The sequence below is a fragment of the Nicotiana tabacum genome, chromosome 20 (genome assembly GCF_000715075.1).
Source record: "Nicotiana tabacum cultivar K326 chromosome 20, ASM71507v2, whole genome shotgun sequence".
NCBI classification, from domain to species: Eukaryota; Viridiplantae; Streptophyta; class Magnoliopsida; order Solanales; family Solanaceae; genus Nicotiana; species Nicotiana tabacum.
Genome location: NC_134099.1, coordinates 110,170,239 through 110,198,079, shown reverse-complemented (window position 1 = coordinate 110,198,079; position 27,841 = coordinate 110,170,239). Strand labels below are relative to the sequence as shown.

At 39.1% G+C, this 27,841-nt stretch overlaps 1 protein-coding gene across 4 annotated transcripts; it reads right to left on the bottom strand.

Moving 5' to 3' along the window:
• Nucleotides 1–4,356: 4,356 nt before the first annotated feature.
• On the bottom strand, nt 4,357–20,819 carry LOC107792580 (purine permease 3-like). 4 transcript variants are annotated; one of them, XM_075241376.1, is made up of 4 exons: nt 19,856–20,819; nt 13,880–13,939; nt 5,207–5,272; nt 4,357–4,637 (listed from the first exon to the last, which is right to left on the bottom strand). In XM_075241376.1, exon 1 carries the CDS (start codon nt 20,564–20,566, stop codon nt 19,928–19,930), a length of 639 nt encoding a protein of 212 aa, XP_075097477.1. In that variant the 5' UTR covers nt 20,567–20,819; the 3' UTR covers nt 4,357–4,637; nt 5,207–5,272; nt 13,880–13,939; nt 19,856–19,927. The 4 variants fall into 4 exon arrangements, with proteins under 4 accessions (XP_075097477.1, XP_075097479.1, XP_075097478.1 ...); XM_075241378.1 differs by lacking the exon at nt 13,880–13,939 and having other exon boundaries at nt 4,371–4,637; XM_075241377.1 differs by lacking the exons at nt 4,357–4,637; nt 13,880–13,939 and having other exon boundaries at nt 4,679–5,272.
• Between the last annotated feature and the right edge of the window lie 7,022 nt (nt 20,820–27,841).

Here is a 27,841-nt window from a genome sequence, read left to right as displayed (position 1 = left end):
TTGCCGTGAAGCATAGGCAATGACCTTGCCATCCTGCATCAATACCGCACCAAGTCCAATACAAGATGCATCACAATAAACCATATAAGGCCCTGAACCTGTAGGCAAAACCAACACTGGTGCCTTAGTCAGAGCTATCTTGAGCTTCTGAAAGCTCGCCTCACACTCGTCCGACCATCTGAACTGGGCACCCTTCTGGGTCAGCCTGGTCATCGGGGTTGCGATAGATGAAAAACCCCCCACAAACCGACGATAGTAGCCTGTCAATCCCAAGAAACTCCGGATCTCTGTAGCTGATGCTGGTCTAGGCCAGTTCTTGACTGCCTTAATCTTTTTCGTAACCTGAATACCCTCTACTGACAGAACATGACCTAGGAATGCAACTGAACTCAACCAGAACTCACACATTGAAAACTTAGCATACAACTAACTATCCCTCAAAGTTTGAAGAACCACTCTAAGATGCTGCCCGTGCTCCTCCCAGCTGTGGGAATAGATCAAAATATCATCAATGAAGACTATCACGAACGAATCCAAGTAAGGCCTGAACCCTCGGTTCATCAAATCCATAAAATCTATTGGGGAATTTGTCAACCCGAATGACATCACCAAGAACTCATAATTCCCGTACCGAGTGCGGAAAGCTGTCTTAGGGACATCGGATGCCCTAATCCTCAACTGATGGTAGCTAGATCTCAAGTCAATCTTCGAATATACCTTGTCACCCTGAAGCTAATCAAACAAATCATCAATCCTCAGTAACAGATACTTATTCTTGATTGTAACCCTGTTCAACTGTCGATAATCAATATACATTCTCATCGATTCGTCCCTCTACTTAACAAACAACACCGGTGCACCCCAAGGCGAAACACTAGGTCTAATGAAACCCTTTTCAAGTAAGTCTTGCAACTGCTCCTTCAACTCTTTCAACTCAGGCAGGGCCATACGATACAGTGGGATAGAAATGGGTTGGGTACCCAGAGCCAAATCAATGCAAAAGTCAATATCCCTGTCAGGTGGCATACCCGGCAGGTCTGAAGGGAATACCTCATGAAACTCACGAACAACGGGCACAAAATCAATAGAAGGAACCTTAGCACTAGAATTACGGATAGAGGCCAAATAGGCCAAACACCCCTTCTTGACCATAAGCCGAGCCTTCATATATGAGATAACACTGCAGGTAGAATGACCAGTAGTCTCTCTCCACTCTAAACGAGGTAAACCCAGCAAGGCTAAGGTCACAGTCTTGGCATGATAGTCCAAGATAGCTTGATAAGGTGATAACCAGTACATCCCTAATATGACATCGAAATCAACCATGTCCAGAAGAAGCAAATTTACACGAGTCTCAAGACCCCCAATCACAACTACACATGAACGATAAACTCGATCTACCACAATAGAATCACCCACCGGTGTAGACACATAAACAAGAGCACTCAAAGAATCACTGGGCATGACTGGAAAATAAGATAACACATAGGAGTACGTAGATCCCGGATCAAATAAAACCGAAACATCTCTGCTACAAACTAGAACAGTACATGTGATAACTGCATCGGAAGCCTTAGCCTCGGGCCTGGCTAGAAGAGCATAACATCGAGGCTGGGGCCCACCACCCTAAACTACATCTCTGGGACGGCCTGCTGCTGGCTGACCTCCACCTTTAGCGGCCTGAGCTCCACCTCTACTTCCACCTCTAGCACCTCTACCCCCACCTCTAGCTAGCTGGGCGGGCTATGGAACACTCGGTGCCTGAACCATGGCACGGAAACCCTGATGCTGAGAGCTACTCGGTGCTCGAGGGCAAAACCTAGCAATGTGACCCATATCACCACAAGTGTAACAAGCCCTCGGCTGCTGAGATTGCTTACCCTAACGACCTGAATGACTACCCCGAAAACTCTGAAGTGGCGGTACACTAATAGGAGTTAGTGGTACACTGTAAGACTGCTAGTTAAAATACTGCATATGGGAACCGTGACCACCTGAAGCACTGTGAGAAACCTGAGGGCTGACTAAAAAGGCCTAGGAGGATGGCCTCTACCATACGAATCTATGCCTCCAGATGAGGTACCATTGAGTTGGCCTGAATGACGAGGCCTCTTGTCAGACCCCTTACCACCTCCCTGCAATAGAACCATCTTAACCCTCCTGGCCACATTGGCCGCCTCCTAGAAAGAAACCTCACTCCCTGTCTCATTGTCCATCTAAAGCCGAATCGGCTGAATATGTCCCTCAATGAACCTCCTCACCCTCTCTCTCTCAGTGGGAAGTATGATAAGAGCATGGTGGGCCAAGTCAATGAATCCGGTCTCATAATGAGTAACGGTCATAGAAACATGCTGGAGACTCTCAAACTGCCTCTGATAGATCTCTCTCTGAGTGATGGGGAGAAACTTCTCCAAAAATAGCTGAGTAAACTGCTCCCAAGTCAAAGCTGGTGATCCGACTGGTCTAGCCAAGCAATAATCTCTCCACCAAGTCTTGGCAGATCCAGACAAGCGAAAAGTAGCAAAATCGACCCTATTGGTCTCTACTATCCCCATGTTCCTGATAACCTCATGACAGCTGTCTAGATAATCCTGGGGATCCTTAGAAGATGCACCGCTGAAAGTAGTAGTGAAGAGCTTGGTGAACAATCCAACCTCCACAAAGCATTGGCAAACATAGTTGCTCCATCACCGGTCTGAGCTACCATACCCGGCTGAACTACTCCAACTGGCTGGACTGCTGGAGTCTGGAACTAGGGAGCTACCTGCTCCGGAGTGCGAGTAGCAGGAGTCTGGGCTCCTCCTCCAGCTTGAGAGACGGTTGGTGCTACAGGAAGCAAGCCTGCCCAAGTGACATATCCAAAAGGCCCACTAGATGGACCAGAGCATCCTGGAGTACTAGGGTAGCAATAAACCCCTCTAGGACCTGAGCTAGGCCTACCTAAACTGCCAGGGTCGGAACCTCATCATCAAAGTTAACCTGAGGCTCCGCTGCTGGTGCTGGTGCTCTGGGCTGAACTCTGCCCCTACCTCGGCCTCTAGCACGGCCTCGACCTCGCCCTATGCCCATAGTGGGATCTCCTGCTGGGGGCTCGGGCTACTGGTCAGTGGATGAGGAAGCGCGTTGATAAGTAGGGATTTTAACGAGTTTCATGCTCCTTCTTGCCTATGCTTTGATTATAAATTGTTACAAAATAGTCCTAAAAGGCTCATAAGTTGTGCTTGATTGCAGGTTTGATCAACAAAGTGATGAAATATCAAAGATCGGCTCAAAAGGAGTGAAACCTGCTCAAGTATCAAAGACAAAGTAAACTGAGGGCAAACAAGCCTAGTGCGGACCGCACAAAGTCGAATGCGGCCGCACTAGGTGATTCAGAGAGATGGCAAAACCAGGCTACAGGCAACGCGGTGAAGGTTCCGTGGCCGCACTACCTTTTTGTGCGGTTTGCGAAAGAGAGATTCAGAGAAATGAAAAATGCCAAAGTTCAAGCCATGCAGTCCGCGGTCATGATTGTGCGGACCGCGCCAGCTACCTCCGCAGCTGCGGTCCATTCTACACGGTCCGCGGAGCCCAAGCTCAGAGAGCCCAAAATTGAAGTTCAAGAGCCTAGTGCGGCCGCTGTCCATTTTATGCGACTCGCACTAACCCCGCAGGGGTTATTTTGTCCAGTTTTTTTAGCCTAGTATAAATAGAACATTTTACCATTTTTAGGTCATCAGCTATTTCTTGAACAGAGTTGCGCTCGTGAGAAGACCATTTGTAGCCATTTTTACTTAGTTTTTATCATTGAATCTTTGTATTTACTTTAGCTTTTAATTAATATGTCTTATTCTTCATCTATTTTTTCTATTTCCTTCTTCAAGCATGAGTGGCTAAACCCATTAGCTAGGGTTGTGGCTCAACCCTAGTATGGGTAATTGATGGGTGTTGTCATCTAGGGTTAGATTGACTATGGGTTTTTTCTATTTAGGAAAATTTTATAGTTTAATATATGAATTGGTGGTTGCAAACACTGGTTTGTGCTAAGTTGACTTGGCTCTTCTTGAGAAAGAGAGCCTAAGTCTCCAAAATTAATCCAACAAGAAATTGGGATGGACTCAAGAGAATTGATAGTCCAATTAAAGGGTTAAACCTCAAGAGAGTAATTACTCGACTTCAACCCTAGTTGTTTGAGCTAATTTGCCTACTCATTTGGTCTCGAGAGAGTCAATTGGGTAAAATCACTCTCTCTACCAAGAGGTGTGAGAGTGGGTAAAATTGTTCAACGGTTATAGCATATTTCCCCAATCATGTCAATCGAACCTTAGAAGCATTTACTCGCCAATTAGCCACCCAGGTGAAAGTCACTACCCTAGTGCCTTTCTACCCATTAGATACAACTCTAGCAATTTTCTCATTAGCATAATTTAGTTCTAATTAGTGGTTGATAATATTAGTTCGTTAAAAAAAATCAAAAGATATTTGGAAGTGACATTTGGAACAATTACACAACTCTAGTCTAGACAGATACCCAACTCCATTCCTAGCTTCCTGTGAAAATCGATCCCGGCCCTCATATCGGGTAAAAGCTATTACGACCCTCTCTTCCTACTTTTTAGTAGTGTGGAGTTGGTAGCGATCACGCGTGTTCTCTCCATCTGCGAAAGAACAAAGTAGAAATTCAATTAGTATTGAAAAACCAAACCGCACGACAGGAAAGAATAAATGTGAAGTTTTTTCCTAACTCTGTAGCCTCTAGGGGATAAATACAAACGTCTTCGTACCGATCCCTCAGACTCTACTAAGCTTGTCTGTGAACTGTGAGACCCATGTAACCTAGAGCTCTAATACCAACTTGTCACGATCCGGATTTCCCATCCTCGGGAGTCGTAATGGCACCTACTAATGTGAGCTAGGCAAGCCGACTATTCGAACAAATTATCTTTTTACCCATTTTATATTTTTTTAACAATTATAAAGCAATAACGTGTAGACAGCAGAAATTACAATAAGTGGAAGAAGTACAGTAAACTATCTGAAATATGTATTTAATACAACTGTTGAGCCTCAACCACCCAGAACTGGTATCACAGTTTCACAGATGATCTAAGAATGCTACATACAAAGTATGAAAGATAGTAGATACACTGTTTCGAAACTAAGTAAAGGAAACAGGAGTAAAGGGATAGAGGGAGACGCCAGGGCCTGCTGACGTCTACAAGACTACCTTGGATCTCCGCGTGGACTGAAGGCAGCCACCTAATCTACGGTCCAAAAGCTGCTGCTCCGGGATCTACATATAGTGCAGAATATAGTATCAGCACAATCGACCCCATATGCTAGTAAGTGCCTAGCCTAACCTCGGCGAAGTAGTGACGAGGCTAGGACCATACTACCAAATAAACCTGTGCACTTTAACTATGTACAGCGGAAAAGAAGAACAGTAATATACAGTCAAGTATGGGAGGGGTAACATGATGCGGGGGAACTATCAATTTAGGATAGAAAGACAACCGGTAATTGAAAGAAACAATATATCTCAGATATCAACAAAGAATTAGAATCAATAAGTGCACGGCATCACCCTTCGTGCTTTTACTCTCGTCCTTACCAAAGCAATCAAGTAATGAAAATGTGCACGGCATCACCCTTCGTGCTTTTACTCTCGTCCTCACCATATAATCAATATAATCAGCACTGAATGGTACATCGTGCAACACGGCATCACCTTTCGTGCTTTACACTCTTTCCTCACAAATCATACACGGCATCACCCTTCGTGCTTTAACAATCTCTCACCAAAACAATACACGGCATCACCCTTCGTGCTTTAACACTCTTCCTCACCCAAACAACAATCACAAACAATAGGGAAAGGGAATAAATGAAATTATGATGAGAATCCCGGCAAGGGAACAATAGTTCAACGATCGAGTCCCGGCAAGGGAACAACATCAAAAGAAACATCAACATCCCGGCAAAGGAGATAACATTAAAAGCAACAATATCCCTGCAAGGGAGATAATATAATGATTCTCTTCTCTTTTTCACTTTTACTTCACAACTCACTTCACAACTTTGAGCCAATGCTCTAAAAGGCTCAATTTCCACTTATACTTTCACATTTCATTGTACAACTTGAGCCAACGCTCCTCAATGTTCAAATGTCACAATTACTTCCACAAACTTTGCCCAAAAATAGAAATCATCACCAACGCATGAATAATACAATGAAGCCATAATAATCACAATATAAGACTCACGGGCATGATTGACACCAACGTATAGATACTTGTCACCATGCCTATACATCATACTCGACAAATACCACATAGCAAATAGGACTCGACTCCTAATCCCTCATTTACTTCGATGCCACGAACACAATTCAAGTCTATACTATCGCTTTATCTCTTTATTCCACCACCAATTCGCTCGTATCTAGCCACAAGTTACTTAATTACATCAATAAATGCTAAATGAATCAATTCTAATGCATGAAAATGAGTTTTCTAAAGTTTTACCCAAAATGTCAAAAATTGCCCCTGGGCCCACATGATCAAAACCCGAGGTTCGAACCAAAACCCGATTACCCATTCCCCCACGAACCGAAATATATAATTTGTTTTGAAATCGGACCTCAAATCGAGGTCTAAATCCCCAATTTTTGAAAAACCTAGGTTCTACCCAAAACACCCAATTTCCCCATGAAAATCATTGTTTTTGGGTTGAAATCAAGTGAAAAGATGTTAATGATTGAAGGAAACGAGTTAAAATTGACTTACAATCGATTTGGAAGAAGAGTTGTCTTTGAAATATTGCCCAAGAGTGTTTAGGTTTTGAAAGAGTGAAAAATGAAAGATTTTCGGCTAAGTTATAAAATTGCAGGTTTCAGATGTCGCAATTGCGAACCCAAACTTCTACTAACTTCGCATTTGCGAACCCTAAGGAAAACCAAGCTTCTTCGCATTTGCGAATATGGCAGCCCAGGCCACTTCTCGCATTTGCGAGCAATGCGAAGCCTGCAGGCCTGCAACATACCAGCAAATTCCTAAGTGAAATTTTCACTCCGTGGCCTATCCAAAACTCACCCAAGCCCTCAGGGCTCCAAATCAAACATGCACCCCAACCTAAAAACATCATATGGACTCGCTCGTACATTCAAATCACTAAAATAACATCAACAACTATGAATTTAGCATCAAAATCATGAAATTTCTTAAAAACATCAAATTTTTAAATTTTCTCAAAAACGATCCGATTCACGTCATTTCAAGTCTATTTCTTACCAAATTTTACAGAATTATCTTAAAAAAAATATAAGACCTGTACCGGGTGCCGGAATTAAAATACGGGCCCGATACCATCAAGTTTTAAACACATTTCATTTCCAAAACTCATAAATAATATAGAAAATAATTTTCTTAAAAAATTTATTTCTCAGGCTTGGGACCTCGGAATTCGATTCCGGGCATACGCTCAAGTCCCATATTTTCCTACAGATCCTCTAGGATCGTCAAATAACTGGTCCGGGTCCGTTTACCCAACGAAGTCAACTTAAATCCATTTTAAAGGCAAAATTCATAATTTTTCATAGATTTTCACAAAATGGCTTTTCGACTATGCGCTTGGACTATGCACGCAAATCGAGATGATGCCGAAAGAGGTTTTTAAGACCTAAGAATGCAGAATTTACTTTTAAAACAAGTGATGAGCTTTTGGGTCATCACACATTATGGGCTTATCGGACGTCTTACAAAACACCTATCGGAATGTCGCCATACCAGTTGGTGTAAGCTTGTCATCTTCCGGTGGAGCTATAGCACAAGTTTATGTGGGCTCTAAAGAAGTTGAATCTTGTTTGGCATGTAGCCGCTAACTTGAGGGTGGCACACTTCCATATATTTGATGAGTTCCGGCATTATGATTATGCAAGTTCGTCCTTGTACGAAGAAAAGATGAAATTTCTTCATGACAATTACATTTTGAACAATGAGTTAAAGGAGGGCAATCTTGTTGTTGTTTAACTCAAGGTTGAGGAAGTTTTCCGGGAAGCTAAAATCCAATTGGAGTGGCTTGATTCTTACTAGGGTTGTGCCCTATCTCTATTGTGTAAACCTTATGGGTATTTAATTTAATGCTTGTTTATGATTGGGTGTTGATTTTTTGGCTTAATTCATGCTTCAATTTTACAATTAATGGTTGCAAACATTGATTCATGCCTTTTTGACTTAGTCTCTACTTGTGAAAGAGGGACCTAGTCTAGGATAACTTAGCTAATAAGGAATTGGGCTAATTAAGAGTTTGATTAGCCTAATTAAAAGGTTCAAACTAGAGATAGCAAGAAACCGACTTGAGCTCATATCAACTATTTTGCTTGATACCCATTTGGACTTGAGAAAGCCAAATTGGGCAAAATCATTTTTTGACCGAGAGGTATTGAGTGGGTAACGTAGATTTGAGAGCTATAATACACCACAATCAACAAAATAAGTATTAACGTCTTTATCCCATTAAGCGAACACCTAGGTTATGGTGACATCCCTAGGCATTTAAACTATTTGGCAAAATACCAAAAAAATCGTTCATTTCTAGATTATTTTCCTTAGCACACAATTGTTAGAGTAATAGTAGAAGTGGAAATCAAAACTTTTTGTGGAAGTACAAATTTAGTTAATCCTTTCTCTTTCTTTAAGTATATACTCCTAACACCCCTTATAACTCCCTCTGGATTTGACCCCCACTCATAATTTGGTTATTTATATTGCATACGACCTTATCATATCTCATATCTAGGTGTATTGTGGACGTCATCATTGCTCGTAAAACTATGGCTGGTAATGAACTACCAAAGAAATTAGATGAGAAATTAAAGGCCAGTCAAGCATAGGAACCCCAAAAATCATAAGAATTTTTTAAGTTTGCAACTGAGGGGGAAGAACTTGTTTCGTCTAAAATAGAACAGGTAAATTCTGGGCTAAAATTTGCGTCTGATGTCATTTCTGATGTGGCTAAAAATCTGGAGAATATATTTGTTCTTTTGGTACTATTGTTGGTGTAGACACAACTGAGTCTAGTAAAATTGGTGGTAAAAAAAAGAGTGAGGGTGTCAAAGGAGATGTCAGGGGAAAGGGACAAGAAGTAGAGGTTGAATCTTCACCCACTCCTATTGGTTTGACTGAAGAAACAGGGGCAATGGTGATATGGAGTGAGGAAGTTGTTGAGGAGGAAGAGAGTTTGAGAGAAGAAGGAGGCAGTGGGTTTGAAGATGCAAGTGCAGCAGAGGGGCTGGGTAGGTTGAGGAAGAAGTTCCAAGAACCTGTTCCAACTATGAAGGAACCCCTCTAAGATTTAATAAAAGGGTGTTTAATAGCTACAATTCCCAAGAAGAAAAAAATTTCAATAGTTAAAATCCCTGAAACTGCTAGGGCACACAAGAAGAGAAAGGATGCCTCTCTATCCTTGCAGAGTTTCCTCCAAAAGAGGAAGAGCTACAAGGAGTCTGAGGAAACAGAGTGAGGGTGGCCTCGAAAAGGCCCTAGATGAGAACAAAAGGAAAGCTACTGAAAAATGAAAGAAGAAAGTGGGTGAACCAGTTTAAACAATTAAAGTTGAGGAGATAGACCTGGTCCTTCACGATGACGATAAGGAAGATGATGTGGAGGTTGTGACTCCAAAATCAAAGAAAAGAAAGACTTCCAAAAAGAATTCCCCTGCAAAGTTTGTTCATACAGAATCTTCTGCCTTGGAAAAAAGAACCAGGTCTTCCAGGAAATCAAGAAAAGTTCAAGTAGTAAAAGAAGAGAGTGGGGAAGAAGAGGAAACTGATGAAGAACATGACAAGATGGTGAAATTTGGAAAAAGAACAATTTTGAAAGATAGACTCCTTAGAGATTTGGAGGAGGAAGGAATGGTGATGCTGCTAGGGAAGCTAGAACTTCAGGATTGGAAGAACATGGTTCTTCAGTTAGAAGGAAGACTAGCCCGAGCTGAAATTGTGTAGTTCCTTGCAAACTGTGATATCAAGAATGACAGTGTAACCAGTGTAGTGAAAGGGGCGACTTTGAGCTTTGATAACAAGGAACCAGGAGAGATTATAGGGGTACCTGCTGAAGGTTACAATTATTAAAAGAAGTTTAAATGGCCAAACCTAGAAAACCTGCCTACCTCCCTTTCCATTACCAAGAAATGTGCTGACAGGGACTTAGAGCTACAACCCAAGTCTGTGTACAAGAGTGAAATGAAGCGTACCCACAAGTTTCTCTTTGAATTTGTCAACAAGGTTATTCTTCCCAGGTAGGAGAGGAGGCACATTGCAACTTTCATGGAGTTGGTCCTTATGGAGTTCCTGGATAGTAGGAGGCAGATCAACTGGTCAGGGTTTATCATCCAGCTCCTTGATAGGATACTCTCTCGCTCAAAACTTATGTCATACCCTATGGTTTCATTCTCATTGTTGTGCTTGCTCACTTCAAGGTTTCCCTCAAGAATTGGAATTTTAGCACAAGTAAAGATCACTCTGGGGCCAAAACCTTGATTGCTTGTGACTATGAAGTCCATGTTGCCCCCAAGAACCTGGTTCATCCAAGAGGGTGCCTGTGAACAGCAAAGTAAGAGCCTTGGAGCAGGAGAGTGGGGCTAAGGATGTTGATATTGAGAGGCTAAAGAAGAGTCTGGCTGTAGTAGAAACTGAGAGGGATGCCCTTAGGTCTGAGCTTGCAAAGGAGAAAGAGAATAATGAAGGCATTCTTTATGACATGTTGAAGCTGCTTCAGGCTAGAAACCAAGAACCTGGTCCTTCCCAGCCTTAAACCTTTCCTAGCCTAGTTAGAAAACCAGTGACCCGAATGGGATTTTATTTTGTCTTTTTGGTCATGGTGCAGTACTTTTATTTCATTATATTCTTTGTGGATGACTCTTATCAATGACAATCACTGGTTTTGCTCTAGTTGTTTGTTAGTGTTTCTTAGATGGATAATATCCTTGGGTTGATAAGTGATACTTGACTCTATGATTGCATCTGAGTAGCCTCAATGGCCATGAGTAAAATATATTAAAATCTGATTATATAACTTAATTATGTAACTTTTCGATAATGCCAAAAGGCGGAATATACGTTTTGCTTTTGCTTTGGACTGTGATGTTTATAACCTGATAAACCTAGTCCTCTATAATTTATGATTTCAAAATGGAAAGTTTTCTAACATTGTGTTGATGTTGAGCTGAGTTGAAACATGTTTTATGCTTGTGAAAAGCAAAGAGTTTGTCATTATCAAAAAGGGGAAATTTGTTGGCATGAATAAGTTTTATTTTGATGATTAACAAAGGAACACTTGCATGAACCAGGTCCATACATATTCTACACAGGGCACGGGCAAATTCAAGCACAAGGCACGCACGTGAAGAAGATAAGCATAAGTGGTTATACATGATATCTCCTTAACAAAAAGGTTGCATAATTGATAAGGAGCATGACTCCTTACTTGAAGAGAAATCTATCCTAGGAGGAATTAGAAGTTGAAGATAACTAGAAATCTTCCACCATGGAAGAGTAAAGCATTAGAACTCTAGTTATTTCTTATTCTACTAACTCTATAAATATCACTTTGTTATCTTCTACAGGTGACGCACAAACACAGAAGTTAAGCAAGAATTAAGAGCAAACTAGCAGCGCATTTTGCAAGCAATTCCTGTGTGTTTCAAGTGTGCGAACCTGAAGCTACATGAACCAGATAGAAGAACCAGTTCCAAGTGTATGTCTTTTATTCTAGTTTTATTGTAGCATGGCTTTTGAGTTGTACCTTTTAGCTTTCTCTAGAAGCATTTGTAGTAGGTACTTTGAGTTGCATTGTTCAAGTTAGAGTAATTAACTTGAAGTTGTCGCAACAGCCTGAGGCTGGTTAACACAAAGGGTTAGAGGTAATTCTTAGATTTACAAGAGTCGTAAATGTTCTTTTTGGCTCAGTGATTTAGTGGAGTATCGGAAAAAATCCTACTGGGAAGTAGGTCGTGGTTTTTTTACCTTTTGAGATAGGTCTTTTCCACGTAAAAATACTTGTATTCTTTACTTTTTGCACTTAATGTTTTGCAACTATAGTGTAAAGAACACGTAGAAGAACCAGGTCTTTCTATAATTTGTGTACACGAAAAATTAAACACCACACAAATCACCCTCCCTCTTGTATGGTATAGAAGTATAAAACATCACAATGTATTCATCAAAACTCTTATTCTTAATTAGTATTTAACCGTGGTGTTATAGTCGTAATGTTGAATTAGTCATGAAAAATGAGCATTTACTGGAGACTGCAAATCTTCGTGTGTTGTATTAGAGATTTAAGAGAAACATTAGAAATTTCAAGGCAAAATACATAAGTTACCCCTTGAACTAAGGACCAAATTCCTAGTACACACTTTTTGCGGACAAATCACCTTGCACACTTAACCTTTCTAAATGTGTCTAATATACACCTCTTCTGTGTTTGACCATTTTTTTTAACAAGTGTATACCACGCACCAGTAATGATATGACACGTGTAATTAACTTAAACAAAGAAAAAGAAAATGAAAAACCGTCCTTTTTCAAAACAGAAAGAAAAAGAAAAAGAAAACAACTCGCCGGAACCCTCATCGACAACATTGCCATCTTCTCCCTCAGTCACCTCCCTCAACAAAAATCATAAATTTCTCCTAATTACATCTTATAATAATCTTCAGCCCCCACCACAATGCTTCCTCTTCCCTATATCAAGAGCCCCATTTTTCAAAACATAAGACACAAACCAGCAACCACAAACCCCTCTTCTCCCCATTTTTTTTTAATTCTCACATACACCTCTAATCCCCAGAGAAATCACCATTGCAAAATTGTTCTTTCATTTTCTCCCACAAAATCCATCACTAATTAGATTCCAACAAAAAAAAAGAAATAAAAAAGGAAACACACTGGAGTTATTTATGTCAAATGGGTGATGTGAAAATGGAAAAGAGACTACTGCAATGTCAAATAGGTAAAGAGAAGTGGACGGGACTGTTTCCATGGGAAATTTGCATTGTTCAGGTGAAGAAATATATGAAAAATATGTGTGTACGAGCTTCTTGATTATTGTGAATTGTGGATGGTGAATCTGTGAACATGACAGTGAACTAAAACTTAGTGGATATTTTGTGTGCAGGTGAATTGTGGAGTGCAAAAATGTCAGCGGCTAAGGCAGATCGGGGAATAGGAAAATGAAAATAACTCAAAAAAAAATTAAAAAATGGACACGTGGCATCCGTATAAAGATTCAGACACAACTTTTAACACTCACTCGCTCCTCTTGTGTAACTAACACGTGCATGACACGTAGCTAAAGAGGTGTGTATTAAACACATTTTAGAAAGGTTAAGTGTGTAAGGTGATTTTTGTCCGCAAAAAGTGTGTACGAGGGATTTGGTCCTTAGTTCAAGGGGTAACTTATGTATTTTGCGAAATTTCAAAGAAAGAGACCCTTTCAAAAACATAACGAAAGTAGCAATGAAATAAATATGACGTACACTATTTTCTACAAAAAAATAAAAATTCATCTTTATCCATATAGCTATGAACAATATATGAAAAAGGCTCAATAATTCAAACAGACTCAGTATGCATTGTTTTCATCTCAATTTTTGGACTTTTGTTCTTTTCCTTCTTTGTTTGTTTGAACTCTCCGTAGAAGTATGACACGAAACCCTAAAGAGAAAGGAAAAGAGCAAGGCCTTTTTTACCTGAAAAATTTTCCCTAAAGAAAACTACAGCTAATATCTTAGTAACCGGAAGTAAAACCGCGATCATAACCCCAGACATCAAAGAAAAAGAGCAGTAAATGACTCCAATAACACCCACAAAGAAGCATTGCCAAATAATGAAAGTCCATACTATGACTGTATAATATTTAGCTTCTCCGAAGTTAAATTGTTTTGTCTCCCTTGACATTTCCTGCAAAGTTTGATCAATATGTTAATCCTTGCTCCTTAAAGAGATTGTTTCTAGCTAAAACTAAATTAACACCGAGGAAGTATTTTTTATGATATATCATATTTAGGTAAATTTGTTCGAATCTTGTACTGCTCCGGTATTCATATATTTTATACACATCCAATATAATATAATAGAACGTGTCATGTATGCCAAATTTTAAAAATGTATTCTATGAAAGAAGAGTTTTCATCCCTCTATGGGATATGAATAATTTAGGGTTTCGAGCTAGTTCCTTGACTATGCTGCAACCACAGAGCATACTTAGACAGTACCTTGGCTCTGATACCAATTGTTGCGGAAGCCAAATGTATATAGTGTGAATAAGTCACAACTACTATACCAAAAATTATGACAGCCACCAAATAATAAATAAGACAATAAAGCAACAATAAAGAGAACACCAGAATTTACGAGGTTCGGCTAATTTTGCCTACTCCTCGGACACAACCAATATTTTATTTCACTCCAAAAAATACAAGTGAAATAATACTAAAGAGAGAAGATACAAATGCCTTAAACAGATGAGAAGGCAAATGAGAGGTGTGTTTAAATCCTAAACATTAAGCCTTCTTTTATAGGGGGGAAATCCCCCCAACTTTTGTTTTCCCACCGATGTGGGACAAACATTTTGTCAAATTCAACAAATCTCCACCTTGAAAAAATTCTACATCTTCAATTTTCTCTCAATAACAAATTTGGTTGTGTCTTCATCTTCAATCTTCAGTGTTCAACAATGTTGATCAAATCCAAACAATGTTGAAACTTGATCGCAGTCACCACCTTTGTCAGCATATCAGCAGGATTCTCCGTAGTATGAATTTTCCTCACTGTGACTCCACCTTCTTCTATGATTTCTCGTACAAAATGATACCGAACATCAATGTGCTTCGTCCTTGCATGATAAACTTGGTTCTTCGCTAATTGAATAGCACTTTGACTATCACAAAAAATTGTGATACCTTTTTGTTCAACACCAAGCTCCTTTAGCAATCCTTGAAGCCAAATTGCCTCTTTCACAGCCTCTGTAATAGCCATGTACTCTGCCTCTGTTGTAGACAAAGCAACTGTTGACTGCAAAGTAGACTTCCAACTAACTGGTGCATTTGCAAAAGTAAACACATAACCAGTAGTTGATCTTCGTTTGTCCAGATCACCCGCAAAATCTGAGTCACAATATCCAACTACAGACTGATTGTCTTCCTGCTCAAAAACTAACCCGACATCTACAGTATTATGAATATACCGTAGAATCCACTTCACAGCTTGCCAATGCTCCTTCCCTGGATTGTGCATATATCTGCTAATAACTCCAACAGCTTGTGAAATGTCAGGCCTTGTGCAAACCATTGCATACATCAAGCTACCAACAACATTTGCGTATGGTACCTTTGACATATACTTTCGTTCAACTTCATCCATTTGCGACATAGTAGTACTTAGCTTAAAATGGGAAGCAAGTGGAGTACTAACTGTCTTAGTCTTGTCATCTATGCCAAAACGTTGAAGTACTCTCTTCAAATATTCCTTTTGAGATAAACAGAGTTTCTTTGAACGTCTATCTCTAATTATCTCCATGCCAAGAATTTTCTTTGCCTCACCCAAATCCTTCATCTCGAACTCCTTCTTCAGTTGAATCTTCAACTTATCAATTTCTTCCAAATTCTTGGAAGCTATCAACATATCATCAACATATAGGAGAAGATATACAAAGGAACCATCTTTAAGCTTGTGCAAATACACACAATGATCGTATTTGCTTCTCTTGTACCCTTGCCGCAACATAAACTCGTCAAATCGCTTGCACCATTGTCTAGAAGATTGTTTCAATCCGTACAACGATTTTTCAAGTTTGCACACCATATTTTCTTTTCCAGCAACTTTGAATCCTTCTGGCTGAGTCATGTAGATTTCCTCCTCCAAGTTTCCATGTAAAAACGCAGTTTTTACATCCATCTGAACTAGTTCCAAATCCAATTGTGCTACCAAAGCCAACATAATTCTAATGGAGGAATGTTTTACAACTGGAGAAAACACTTCATTGTAATCAATTCCCTCCTTTTGAGCATATCCTTTGGCCACCAATCTTGCTTTGTAGCGAACATCTACTTGGTTAGGAAATCCTTCCTTCTTTGAAAATACCCATTTGCACCCAATTGCTTTCTTTCCCTTCGGGAGATTGGCCAATCTCCATGTATGATTTTGATGAAGGGACTGTATTTCATCATTCATGGCAATCCTACACTTATCTTCTTCTGAACTTTGGACAACGTCTTTATAAGTAGTAGGAACATCATCAGCTACAATTGAGGTTGCACAAGCAACCGTCTCTATGAGACGAACAGGTTTCGTTATTGTTCTTTTTGTCCTGCTGGTTGCTATTGATTCAAGTTGTTGTTGAGGTTCCTGAGTTGGAATCTCCTCTACTGGCTCTCCTTCTAGAGGATAATCTTCATTTGTTTCCTCCTCTGCTTCTTGTGTAGGAAAAATAAATTTTCCCTCAAACTCCACCTGCTTAGAAGCACCTTCATTTTGTTTGGTATCTTCTGTTACCTTATTTACCATAGCAGATTCATCAAAGGTAACATCCCTGCTGAATATTACTTTCTTTGTCATAGGACACCATAAGCGATATCCTTTGACTCCAGAAGTAATTCCCATAAAAATAGCCTTCTTTGCCCTTGGATCCAATTTTGACTCCGTCACATGATAATATGCAGTTGAGCCAAACACGTGCAAAGAGTTATAATCTATAGCAGGTTTTCCATACCATTTTTCAAATGGTGTCTTTCCATCAATAGCAGCAGATGGTAGACGATTAATGAGGTGACATGCATATGTAATTGCCTCAGCCCAAAATTCTTTGCCTAAGCCAACATTGGACAACATACATCGTACCTTCTCCAGCAAGGTCCGGTTCATACGTTCTGCCACTCCATTCTGTTGTGGTGTATGTCTAACAGTGAAGTGTCGGACGATGCCATCATTTTCACAGACCTTATTGAAATGATCATTTTTGTATTCACCTCCATTGTCTGTGCGAATACACTTGATCCTCTTGCCTGTCTGATTCTCCACCATCGTCTTCCATTTGAGAAAAATTCCCAACACTTCATCTTTGCTCTTCATTGTATACACCCATACTCTTCGGGAAAAATCATCAACAAAGGTTACAAAATAGTGCTTCCCACCCAATGAAGGTGTTTTGGAAGGACCCCAAACATCAGAGTGTACATAATCCAAAATGCCTTTAGTATTATGGATCGCTGTACCAAATTTAACCCTTGTCTGTTTCCCTTTAACACAATGCTCACAAAACTCCAAGTTGCAAGCCTTGACTCCTTTTAACAATCCTTGATCTGATAGAGTTTTCAAGGATTTTCCTCCAGCATGTCCCAAGCGCATGTGCCATAGCTTGGTTGCTTCTGCCTCTTTGTCGTCACTGGATGTCACTGTCGCTGTCCCAATAACTGTACTGCCACAATAGCGGTACATATTATTATTCTTCCGATTAGCCTTCATTACCACTAGTGCACCGGAACATACTCTCATCACTCCATTTTCTGCAATGATTTTAAACCCTTTTGATTCCAGGGCTCCCACAGAGATGAGATTCTTCTTCAAATCCGGTACATATCGAACATCTGTTAATGTTCTGATCATTCCATCATGGTTCCTTAATCGTATTGAACCAATGCCATATGAGGTAAGAGGGCTGTTATCTGCTGTGTGGACGACTCCATATTCTCCTTCTTGAAATTCCACGAACCAGTCCCTGTTGGGACACATATGATAGCTACAAGCCGAGTCCATCAACCATATGTCTGATGATGTTGATGACTCTGTTGTAACTAATGAGAAGTCTGAATCATCACAATCAGCTACATTTGAATCCATAATAGCCTTTCCATTGTTATGTTTGGCCTTATTCTTCAACTTCGGACAGTCTTTCTTCCAGTGCCCCTTTTCTCGACAAAAGGCACATTCATCTTTGCTGGGTCTGGATCTTGACTTGGATCTTCCCTTCTTTGTCCTCGTTTGATTTTGAGGACGACCCCTCACAAACAGTGCTTCTCCTTCTCCGCCCTTCTGTTTTTCTCGCTTTCTTTGTTCATAGCTGTACAAAGCCGAACAAACTTCTCTGAGAGAAATTTCGTCATTTCCATGGAGTAGAGTAGTTTCAAGGTGCTCGTACTCATCAGGAAGTGACGCCAACAACATTAAGGCCAAGTCACCATCATCATAAGTTGTATCCATATTTTGCAAATCTGTGACCAACTTATTGAAACTGGTGATATATTCATTCATCGTGGTACCAGGAACATAGGTGAAGTGAAACAGTCTCTTCTTCATGTACAATTTATTTTGACTGTTTTTCTTCAAAAATTTATCCTCCAGCGCTTTCCATAATTTACTTGCAGAAGTTTCCTTTGTGTATGGATATTTCTGCTCTCTAGCAAGGTAGGATCGAATAGTACCGCAAGCAACACGGTTGATAATTCTCCAATCTTCTTCTCCAATAACATCTGGTTTCTTTTCTTCAATGGTCAGATCTAGCCCTTGTTGAAAAAGGACATCTAGAACCTCGCCTTGCCACATCCCAAAATGTCCGGACCCGTCAAATATTTCGACCGCAAATTTCGCATTTGACACAATTCTTGTCATAAGCGAAGATGCCAATGATGACGTATTGTTGACACTTGATGTAGATTCTTCTTGTTTATTGTCTCCCATCTTTGACACAAATATTATTTAATAGCTGACGACACAAATCAAGATTATTTCCTTTCTGGTGTGGAAGATCAGACTAAGCTGCAACCACAGAGCATACTCAGACATAACCTTGACTCAGTTACCAAGATAAATCTTTTCTGATGTGGAAGATCAGACTATGCTGCAACCACAGAGCATACTTAGACAGTACCTTGGCTCTGATACCAATTGTTGCGGAAGCCAAATGTATATAGTGTGAATAAGTCACAACTACTATACCAAAAATTATGACAGCCACCAAATAATAAATAAGACAATAAAGCAACAATAAAGAGAACACCAGAATTTACGAGGTTCGGCTAATTTTGCCTACTCCTCGGACACAACCAATATTTTATTTCACTCCAAAAAATACAAGTGAAATAATACTAAAGAGAGAAGATACAAATGCCTTAAACAGATGAGAAGGCAAATGAGAGGTGTGTTTAAATCCTAAACATTAAGCCTTCTTTTATAGGGGGAAAATCCCCCCAACTTTTGTTTTCCCACCGATGTGGGACAAACATTTTGTCAAATTCAACAAATCTCCACCTTGGCAAAATTCCACATCTTCAATTTTCTCTCAATAACAAATTTGGTTGTGTCTTCATCTTCAATCTTCAGTGTTCAACAATGTTGATCAAATCCAAACAATGGACTTCATTTAATCGTTGGGGTACGCCAATAGATCACCTAAAGAGAAGTTGATAGTTTGTGATTCGGAGGCCTTACATATCTGATGATAATTAATACCAAACGAGAGAAATATGTTACTCATCCCGTAATTTATCTTGGCACGAAATTTAAGAAAGAAAAATAGATTCATGAAATTTATCTTGGCACGTGGATTTGCGTGTCTTGAAGACTTTTCAAAGTTATGATTTTAAACTTGTATTAACATTGTATGGCAATTACCTACTCTTACACTGCAATTTTTTTTACCTCGTTATCAATTGAAGTATTGTAAAAATTACTTGCAGTTATCTTGTAAATGACATAACTATATGTAAACAAATTTACTTGACGACGCACAAAAATTAAACCCACAAAATAATAGTGTAACATATGCGATGAAATGAGTAAGATGCATAAGTAGAACTGTGTCACAAGGGAAGAAAAAAGTACCTGAAAGTCGTTATTGGCGATCATTTCTACAGTGCAAAAAGCCGTAGTGGCAAAACACATGACCATCTGAATCTATAACACCAGCGTAGCAGTAATAACTTGTTTTGCCTTCAAATAAATCAACTCAATACAATGCAAAATGACTCCATACAAAGCTGCTGTCAGAAGTGTCATCATAAAACCAAGAATATAGGCTTTACTTGTCACACCTTCTGGTCGATCACCATTAGATCGAACACCCAATAATACAGCACCAACTGTCAACAGAATCACTGCATTGATAGAGTAGGCTGTGAACTTCAGCTTCACTATGAAGAAAGCACCTACTGACGTGAAAGCAAGTTGAGCAGCAAGAAGAAGTGAAGAGGTTGACACAAGAAGTTTTGACCCGCCCCACGAATAGAGAAAATCATCAAAACCAGTTACAACGCCAATGACGAATGATGCAATGAAAATTCGAGGTGTTATCAAGTAAAACTTGGCATTAGAACCTTCAACTTTTCGACGATAGAAGTATAGGATGGCAAGAGGTATAAGGGTGAGTGACCATCCAGCGGTTTGTAGCCAACTGCTAAGCCATACTCTTGAACCTCCCTCGACATAATATAGACCCATCATTAGAGGACCACCACAGATACTAACAGCAAGTATTAGACAATTAATCAGTAGAAGGACTCTCCTCATAGTGGTGCTTAATCCTTGATGTTCCATACTTTGAAGAGATTTGGATGCTAAGTTAGTAGTATTCTGCTGCTCAGGCTGAATGGCTTCTTCTGCAAAGGTTTGGATTATTGGACCTCTTGCAGTGATGAGATCTATTTATAATTGAGAAATGTTAGTACATCTCCTCGATTTGTTTCACGACACGGAGTGGTCCCAGTTTAAGAAGGCTAGCTTTTCCATGATTAAATTAATTGCAGTACTAGTAATTTTCTTATGATTCACAATGGAAGAATATAACAATAAAAAAAAAGGGGACAGACAAGCATTGTTTGTGAGTAATTTGTTATTAAATTGCAGTGTTGAGTTTATAGGAAAACGGGTACGCCCACCATGGACTATGCTAATGGTTGGCATGGAGCTTTGCATTTGAAAAGAAAATTATGGATTCAAATTAAAAATTGACAAACGTGGGTTTTAGTTGAATAATTATGAGTAGTCACCTATGGTCTTCTGTCTTCCCACTCCCCCACCTCCACCTAACTTTGAGTTGGAGGGACGCGCGATAATGGTTAGACTTGACATCTTTCAAATTCTTTTTTCTATAATTTAACTAAACGAGGTGAAAATCATGGTGTATATTGATTTCTATTTGGACTATCACGTCGTTTTAAATAGATAGACTGTAAGTTATAATTACCAGAATAACAAACGGTTGCAAGTTTAGGTGGTCATTAAGCTGTTTTGCCAATATATTAATCAACAAATAGGCAGAAAAGGAAAAGGTGAAAATATTTCCAACTATTCAAGTCATTAATAAGGAAACATAAAGTAAGCTTTCAAAGCATGAGATAGTCAACGAAAATATTTTACAAATGTTAATAACAAAGGCATATAACATTTATAAGAAGGATAGTATAACTTAAATTTCAAAGCAAGTTACTTTTTGGATCTTCCACATTTATCGGATGTGAAATTGTTAGTGTTTCACTGTGTCAGTTATTAAAGATCTAGTGAAATAAATCCGCGCTTCGCGTGGCATATTTGTGATTAAATTAGAAATGATTCTTTGATAAAAGAACAGCATTTGGGCTGAGAAGTGACCCACTGCTTCTTCCATTTTCTTACTGGGCCGCTAAATACTGGAGCTGAACCGTACCTCGACGACGCCCGACCGAGTCTAGACCCTACTCCTTCCATTTTCTCTCAGAGGAAAAAGAAATATAAATATTCTGTTGATGGTGATGACTATAGAAGGAAGCTACAGTCTGTTTCACTGCAGTCGTTCTTCTTTCATCAGACAGTTTAAAAATTTTATTTTTCTAAAATTTTCTTCAACTTTTAAATAGAAGAAAAGATGAACTAAAATTAGACACGCAAAAACAAAAATGAAAAACATAAAACAAGAGGAGGGCGCAAGTTGCGGTTCCTGTCCATTGAATTGCCTTTCCATTATGGATTTATTTTCCTATTCTTTTTCCTTTTCTAAATGTGTTCTTTCGTGGCCTTCTTTTTTTAATTGGGAAACTTACACAAATGTCCCAAATAAGTCTCGACGTACCAATCTCTAGTCATTAATCATAGATTTACCAAAATTAGCCAAACACATATAAAAATTGAAAAATCAAATAAATAAGGTTCTTTCTCTCAAAGAATAACATGCAAAAATCTCCTTCCATATTTTTAACCGTGATTAGCAACAATAGATGCAAGAGGGAAAGGAAATTTCATGGATGAGGTAGCAAATAAAGTGATGAAATACAATAAAAAAATACAATATTCCAAAAATCTAAGCAAACAAGAAATTTTCAATTGGTATAGTTGGAATTCATTGAAAACATATAGATAAGTCAATATACAAAATTTTAGGAAGATTTGAGGTGATTTGAAATGGTTTTATATCAGAATTCGTAATTAAATCGAGTTCAAAAAATTCTTCTGCGACACATGTATCACGCATGTATCTCACACACATGTATATATGTATATATGAATATACATGTGATACACAATTGATACAAATATGATGCATATGTGTTACACAAATGATACACAGTGTGATACACATATCATTTTTTTTTCATATTTAGTTTTTACTTCGAATTTTCAATTCAAATCACCGCAAAACTTCACCAAATCATCCCAAAATTGAGATTCAAGCTCCTTAAGATGTATCCAATCTATTCTAATAACACCCACTCAAAAGAAAACAAAAAATTAATATTTTTTGCTACTACAAATAGCTAATTGGCTAATATTAATAATATTTGGCTAATATTAGTAATATTTTATGAATTGCTCAATTTTTATAATGAGCTAGTTATAAATAGACATAAGTTTCCCTTTTTATAACATCAGGTATCCAGTACTTATTTACTTGACTAATTCAGATCCGTGTTAGGCCCATAAGGCGGAACTATTCCAAGGAGGACTTGAACCCAAAACCTTTACCACATCAATCCCACAACACTCTTTGGTTTTTCTTTCGTTCTATGCTCCTTAATATTTCTTCTTTTTTATCCCCCCCCCCCCCCCATAAATAAGCTATTATTTTAAGAAAATTTGCTAGTTCCCTCGATCGAGTTGAGCTTAATAAAGATTCATATTATGGACTCCAATTTGTGTAGAGCTTTGACGTAATTATTGTTGTTGTTATTGCTATTTCCCTGAATCATTTTTTATTCTCTCATATTTCCCTGTTTCATAATGTTATTTTCTCTATAATTTTATCTTGTTTCTTTTCATTTTCACCCTCTTTCATGTGGTCATTGAAAAAGTTAGAAACTGTACTCAGGTCTTCATCAGCGGTGAAGCCAAGAATCTAAAAACATGAAAAGTTCAAGTTAAGTGATTTAGAAAAGGTGTAGTAGGTGTATCATAATTAAAGTCAATAATGTCACGATCCAAAATTAGTTAAAAATCGTGACGGCGGAGGACATCATTGTCAAGCAAGCCAACACTAAATAGTTAATTAAATTCTCATTTTAATATTTTTGAAATCATAAATTTCCTTCAATTTAACTAGTAAAAGATGAACTTTACAAAATAAATAATAATATTTTTCCAATTTCAATATTGAATATCACATAATCATCCCAGAACCGATGTAACAAGTGTATGAGCATTTTCTAGGAAATAAAATAAAATACAATAACTGTCTGGAATACAAATTTAGACAGAAAAGAAAAATGCAATATACTCTGAAGGAGACTCTGCTGGCTGCGGATCGTAACATAAGACACGGTTCACCTAAGTCCCTGTATCAACCACCCCGCTGCGCCTACAAGGCCACTAGACATATATGTGCATGCACAAAAAATGTATAGCAAGTATAGTATGAGTACGAAAACAACGCATACACGATAAGTATCCGGTCTAATTTGAAGAAGTAGTGAGGTGAGGTCAACTCCGATACTTACTATGGCAAATAATAATATACTGATAATATGATTAATAATAAATTTTATAAGACGATTATAAACTCAATAGCATGAAGCAGGTAAACAATTCTTTTGTTAATAGGAGATTTCCAAATTTATTTTCATCTTTTAACAATTTATATCTCCGGACAATGAGGCCACATCAATTATCAATAATTCCAAAACAATCAATTAAGTCATACGCAAATCATGCTGAGGTGGTACGGCCCGGTCCAACATAATAATTACACTGTGCACTGCCGGAGGGTCGAACGGCGCGAACAATAGATGCATCTATTTAATCTACTGAGGCGTTCGGCCCATTCCACAAAAGAAAAACACAATCAAACAGTCAATCAAGAATTCATCAAGGAGCAATTATCCAAGGAAAGGTAAATCCCCTTTTACTGGTCAAGAAAACGAAGTTTAACCTTTTAGAAATTCATTTACCAAGTTAGATGTGATTTAAGCAATTTCAATTGACAATACGGTTACAAATATCGCAAGTATAGTATGTTATAGTATGCTTTTGGGTCCTAGACTACCCGACTTAAGCATAATAGTAGCTACACACGGACTCTCGTCACCTCGTACATACGTAGCCCCCACAAATAGAAGCACATATTGAATTATTTTACCTATGGGGTTAATTCCCTCTTAAAAGGTTTGAAAGGAGACTTACCTCGCTCTGAAGCTTCATAACCGGCTCCCAAGCCCTTCCGACGACTCAAACTGGTGCCCAACGCTCCAAAACTAGTCAATAATTATGTAAACCCATCAATATATACTCAAATACTTATTTTAATCCAATTTATAATAATTTCTGACCTCGATCGAGATGTCGATAAAAATCACCCTCGGGCCCACGTACCTGGATTTCGCAAATTTTCAAAAATAAGCTTTACCCATAACACCATGAACTCAAATATATAAATTGTTCCAAATTTCATGTCCAATTTCGTGGTCAAAATTCAAAAATATAAATTTCTAGGTTTTTCTTCAAAATCCTCAAATTTCTACCAATTTTCATGTCTAAATCCATGTATAAACCTTGTATTTAACTTGCAATAGGTGAGAATGACTTACTTTGACATAGATGACAACAATCTCCCTTCCAAGAGCTCCAACAATCGCCCAACCAAATGAAAATGGAGGAAAATGGCCAAATCCCGTCTTTAAAATGACACTGCCCAACATTGTCGTTCTTTGCGAACGCGGCAATCCCTTCGCGTTCGCGAAGCTCAGCCAGCCCAGGCCCAGAAAACCTTCTTCGCATTCGTGTTCTCGTTCCTCACGACGCATTCGCGAAGCCCTCCGCCCTCACTGCTTCGTGTTCGCGTTTGCATGCCCAACCTCTCGTTCGCGTAGGCCAAACGGCTTCAGGCCCAGACCTCACTTCCTTCTACGCATTCGCAACTAACACTTCGCATTCGCGTAGTTTCCTCAAGCGACCCCTCCGCGTTCGTGAAGGCAAAAAATTAGCAGCCTCAAAATTTCTCTTCGCGAACACAAGACTCTATTCGCGTTTGCGAAGAAGGAAACCAAATACCAGATATCAGCAGTTCCAAAACAGTCCAAAATGATCCGAACCCACCCCCAAAACACACCCGAGGCCCTCGAGACCTCGTCCAGCCACACCAATCAGTCCCATATCATAACATAAACTTGCTCGAGGCCTCAAATCACATCAAACAGTGTCGAAATGATGAATCGCACCCTGATTCAAGCTTAATAAACTTTAGAACTTCAAACTTCTACATTTGATGCCGAAACCGATCAAATCACGTACGATTGACATCAAATTTTAGACACAAGTCACAATCAACATTACGGACCTACTCCAACTTTCAAAATCGGAATCCAACCCCGATATCAAAAAGTACACTTTTGGTCAAACTTCTCAAAAACCTTCAAATTTCTAACTTTCGCCAAATGACCCCAAAATAACATACGGACCTTCGAATCCACTTCCGGAAATGCTCCCAATACCAAAATCACCATACGGAGATATTCCCAGACTTGGAATCCCGAACGGACATTGATAAAATTGAAATGAATTTCAACCCAAATTTATGAAATTCTTCCAAAATGCTAACTTCCACAATAGGCGCTGAAACGCTTGCGGATCATCCAAAAACCAATCCGGACATACGCCCAAGTACAAAATCATCATACGAACCTGTTGGAACCTTCAAATCCCGATTTCGAGGTCGTTTACTCTAAAATACAATCTTAGTCAATTCTTCCAACTTAAAGATTTCGAAATGAGAAGTTTCTTTCCAATTCAACCCCAATCTTCCCGAAATTCAATTCCGACCACGCGTACAAGTCATAATACCGGAAGTGAAGCTAATCATGGCCTCAAACCGCCGAACAATACGCTAGAGCTCTAAATGACCGACCGGGTCGTTACATTATCTCCCACTTAAACATACGTTCATCCTCGAATGTGCTAAGAGTTGCTCTGGAGTTGTCTGAAATCACTGTTTAACACCTTGTCCACCTACCCGTGCTATCACAACTCAGTTGAGCACATTAGCTCGAGCTAATCTGAAGATTTCCCTTTTTACTTAGCCAAATAGGCCTTAGAGCTCAATTCCAACATTCGACAATCTCTGTCATGCTTGTTTCCATCATACGAACACCGTATCAATCTCTATGCGATGCACCAATACATGATTGCATATCTTTGCTGAATTCACACTATGCACTACATAACTTACATGACCATAATAACATCCTTTGATAACGATTGTCAAAATTTCACGAATCTAATGCTCACAATGCACCTCATGACATATATAATTCTTGTTTCAACTCTAGCAATACTGCCACGACGGAAGAGATGTGTAGAAATTCATAACCAACTGCCAAGTCAACAAATCATTGAGTCTCTCCTAATGACTAGAATGATCGCCCCAGTATGAACCAAATAATGGTATTTGCTCTTTAATATGCTTCATATAATCCGGTCGCACTGATACCAGACCCAACAATCTCGTCTCACCCAATACGAGTTGCTCAGGAAATAAACCACTTCAGACACGACAAAAAGTCTCATATGATGCAACAATGTTCCAACAAGATACCAACTCGAATGTGATACATAAGGAAAACAAGCTCTGAAAAGGACTACTAAACCCAGGTAACTAATTAGACAACTGAAAAGGTGTTATGAAACTTCCTCGAAAAATGGGAAACAAAACACACAAGAATAGATATAGGGGACTGTACTCAATAGCACACTGTTACGGTGTGCAACCCGATCCAAACAACATACCGAATATCAGCCACAAGCACGCCCAGTGCATAATACCATCCCTAGGGAGACAGATAGCGCCATACGCTACAAAACTCAGGCACAACTAAGGTGTGATATATGATCTGGATCTAAAGAGCCATCATGCTCACATAACACCATCACTACGCGAAACCTCAGCACATATCAAATTTATCAAGCCGTTTCACAACTCACATAGCACAATATAGTGTTACATGAAATAGCTGATAACGAAATAACATCCAATGTCCGAATACTCCTCCATAAGGAGCGCTATGATGAAATGAATACATTCAGCTTGATATAGAGCCCACATTCACATTTAGATCCATCCACAGACCTCAATTAAATTCTGATCGTTCTACACTAGGCTAGTAACCTTTCAAGGATCCACAATAACCCTTCTTTCCATGACACACAAGAACAACCGTCAATCCGGAACAAACTTCCATAGTCCATAACCAAATGAATCGAGCGCCCTTCATGCATAAATTCTCACATTAACAATAGTACCACAATCTCCATACTTGGTTCCAATCTTCGATCAATCAAGTGACTACATGTCACACTTATACAATCTTCCCGTGGGACATGCTCCCACAACCTTCCGCACTAGGTAACAAGTCT

Excerpts from the sequence above, each read along its gene's own strand:
- LOC107792580 (XM_075241376.1), bottom strand. The coding sequence starts at position 20,566 with ATGGAACATCAAGGATTAAGCACCACTATGAGGAGAGTCCTTCTACTG.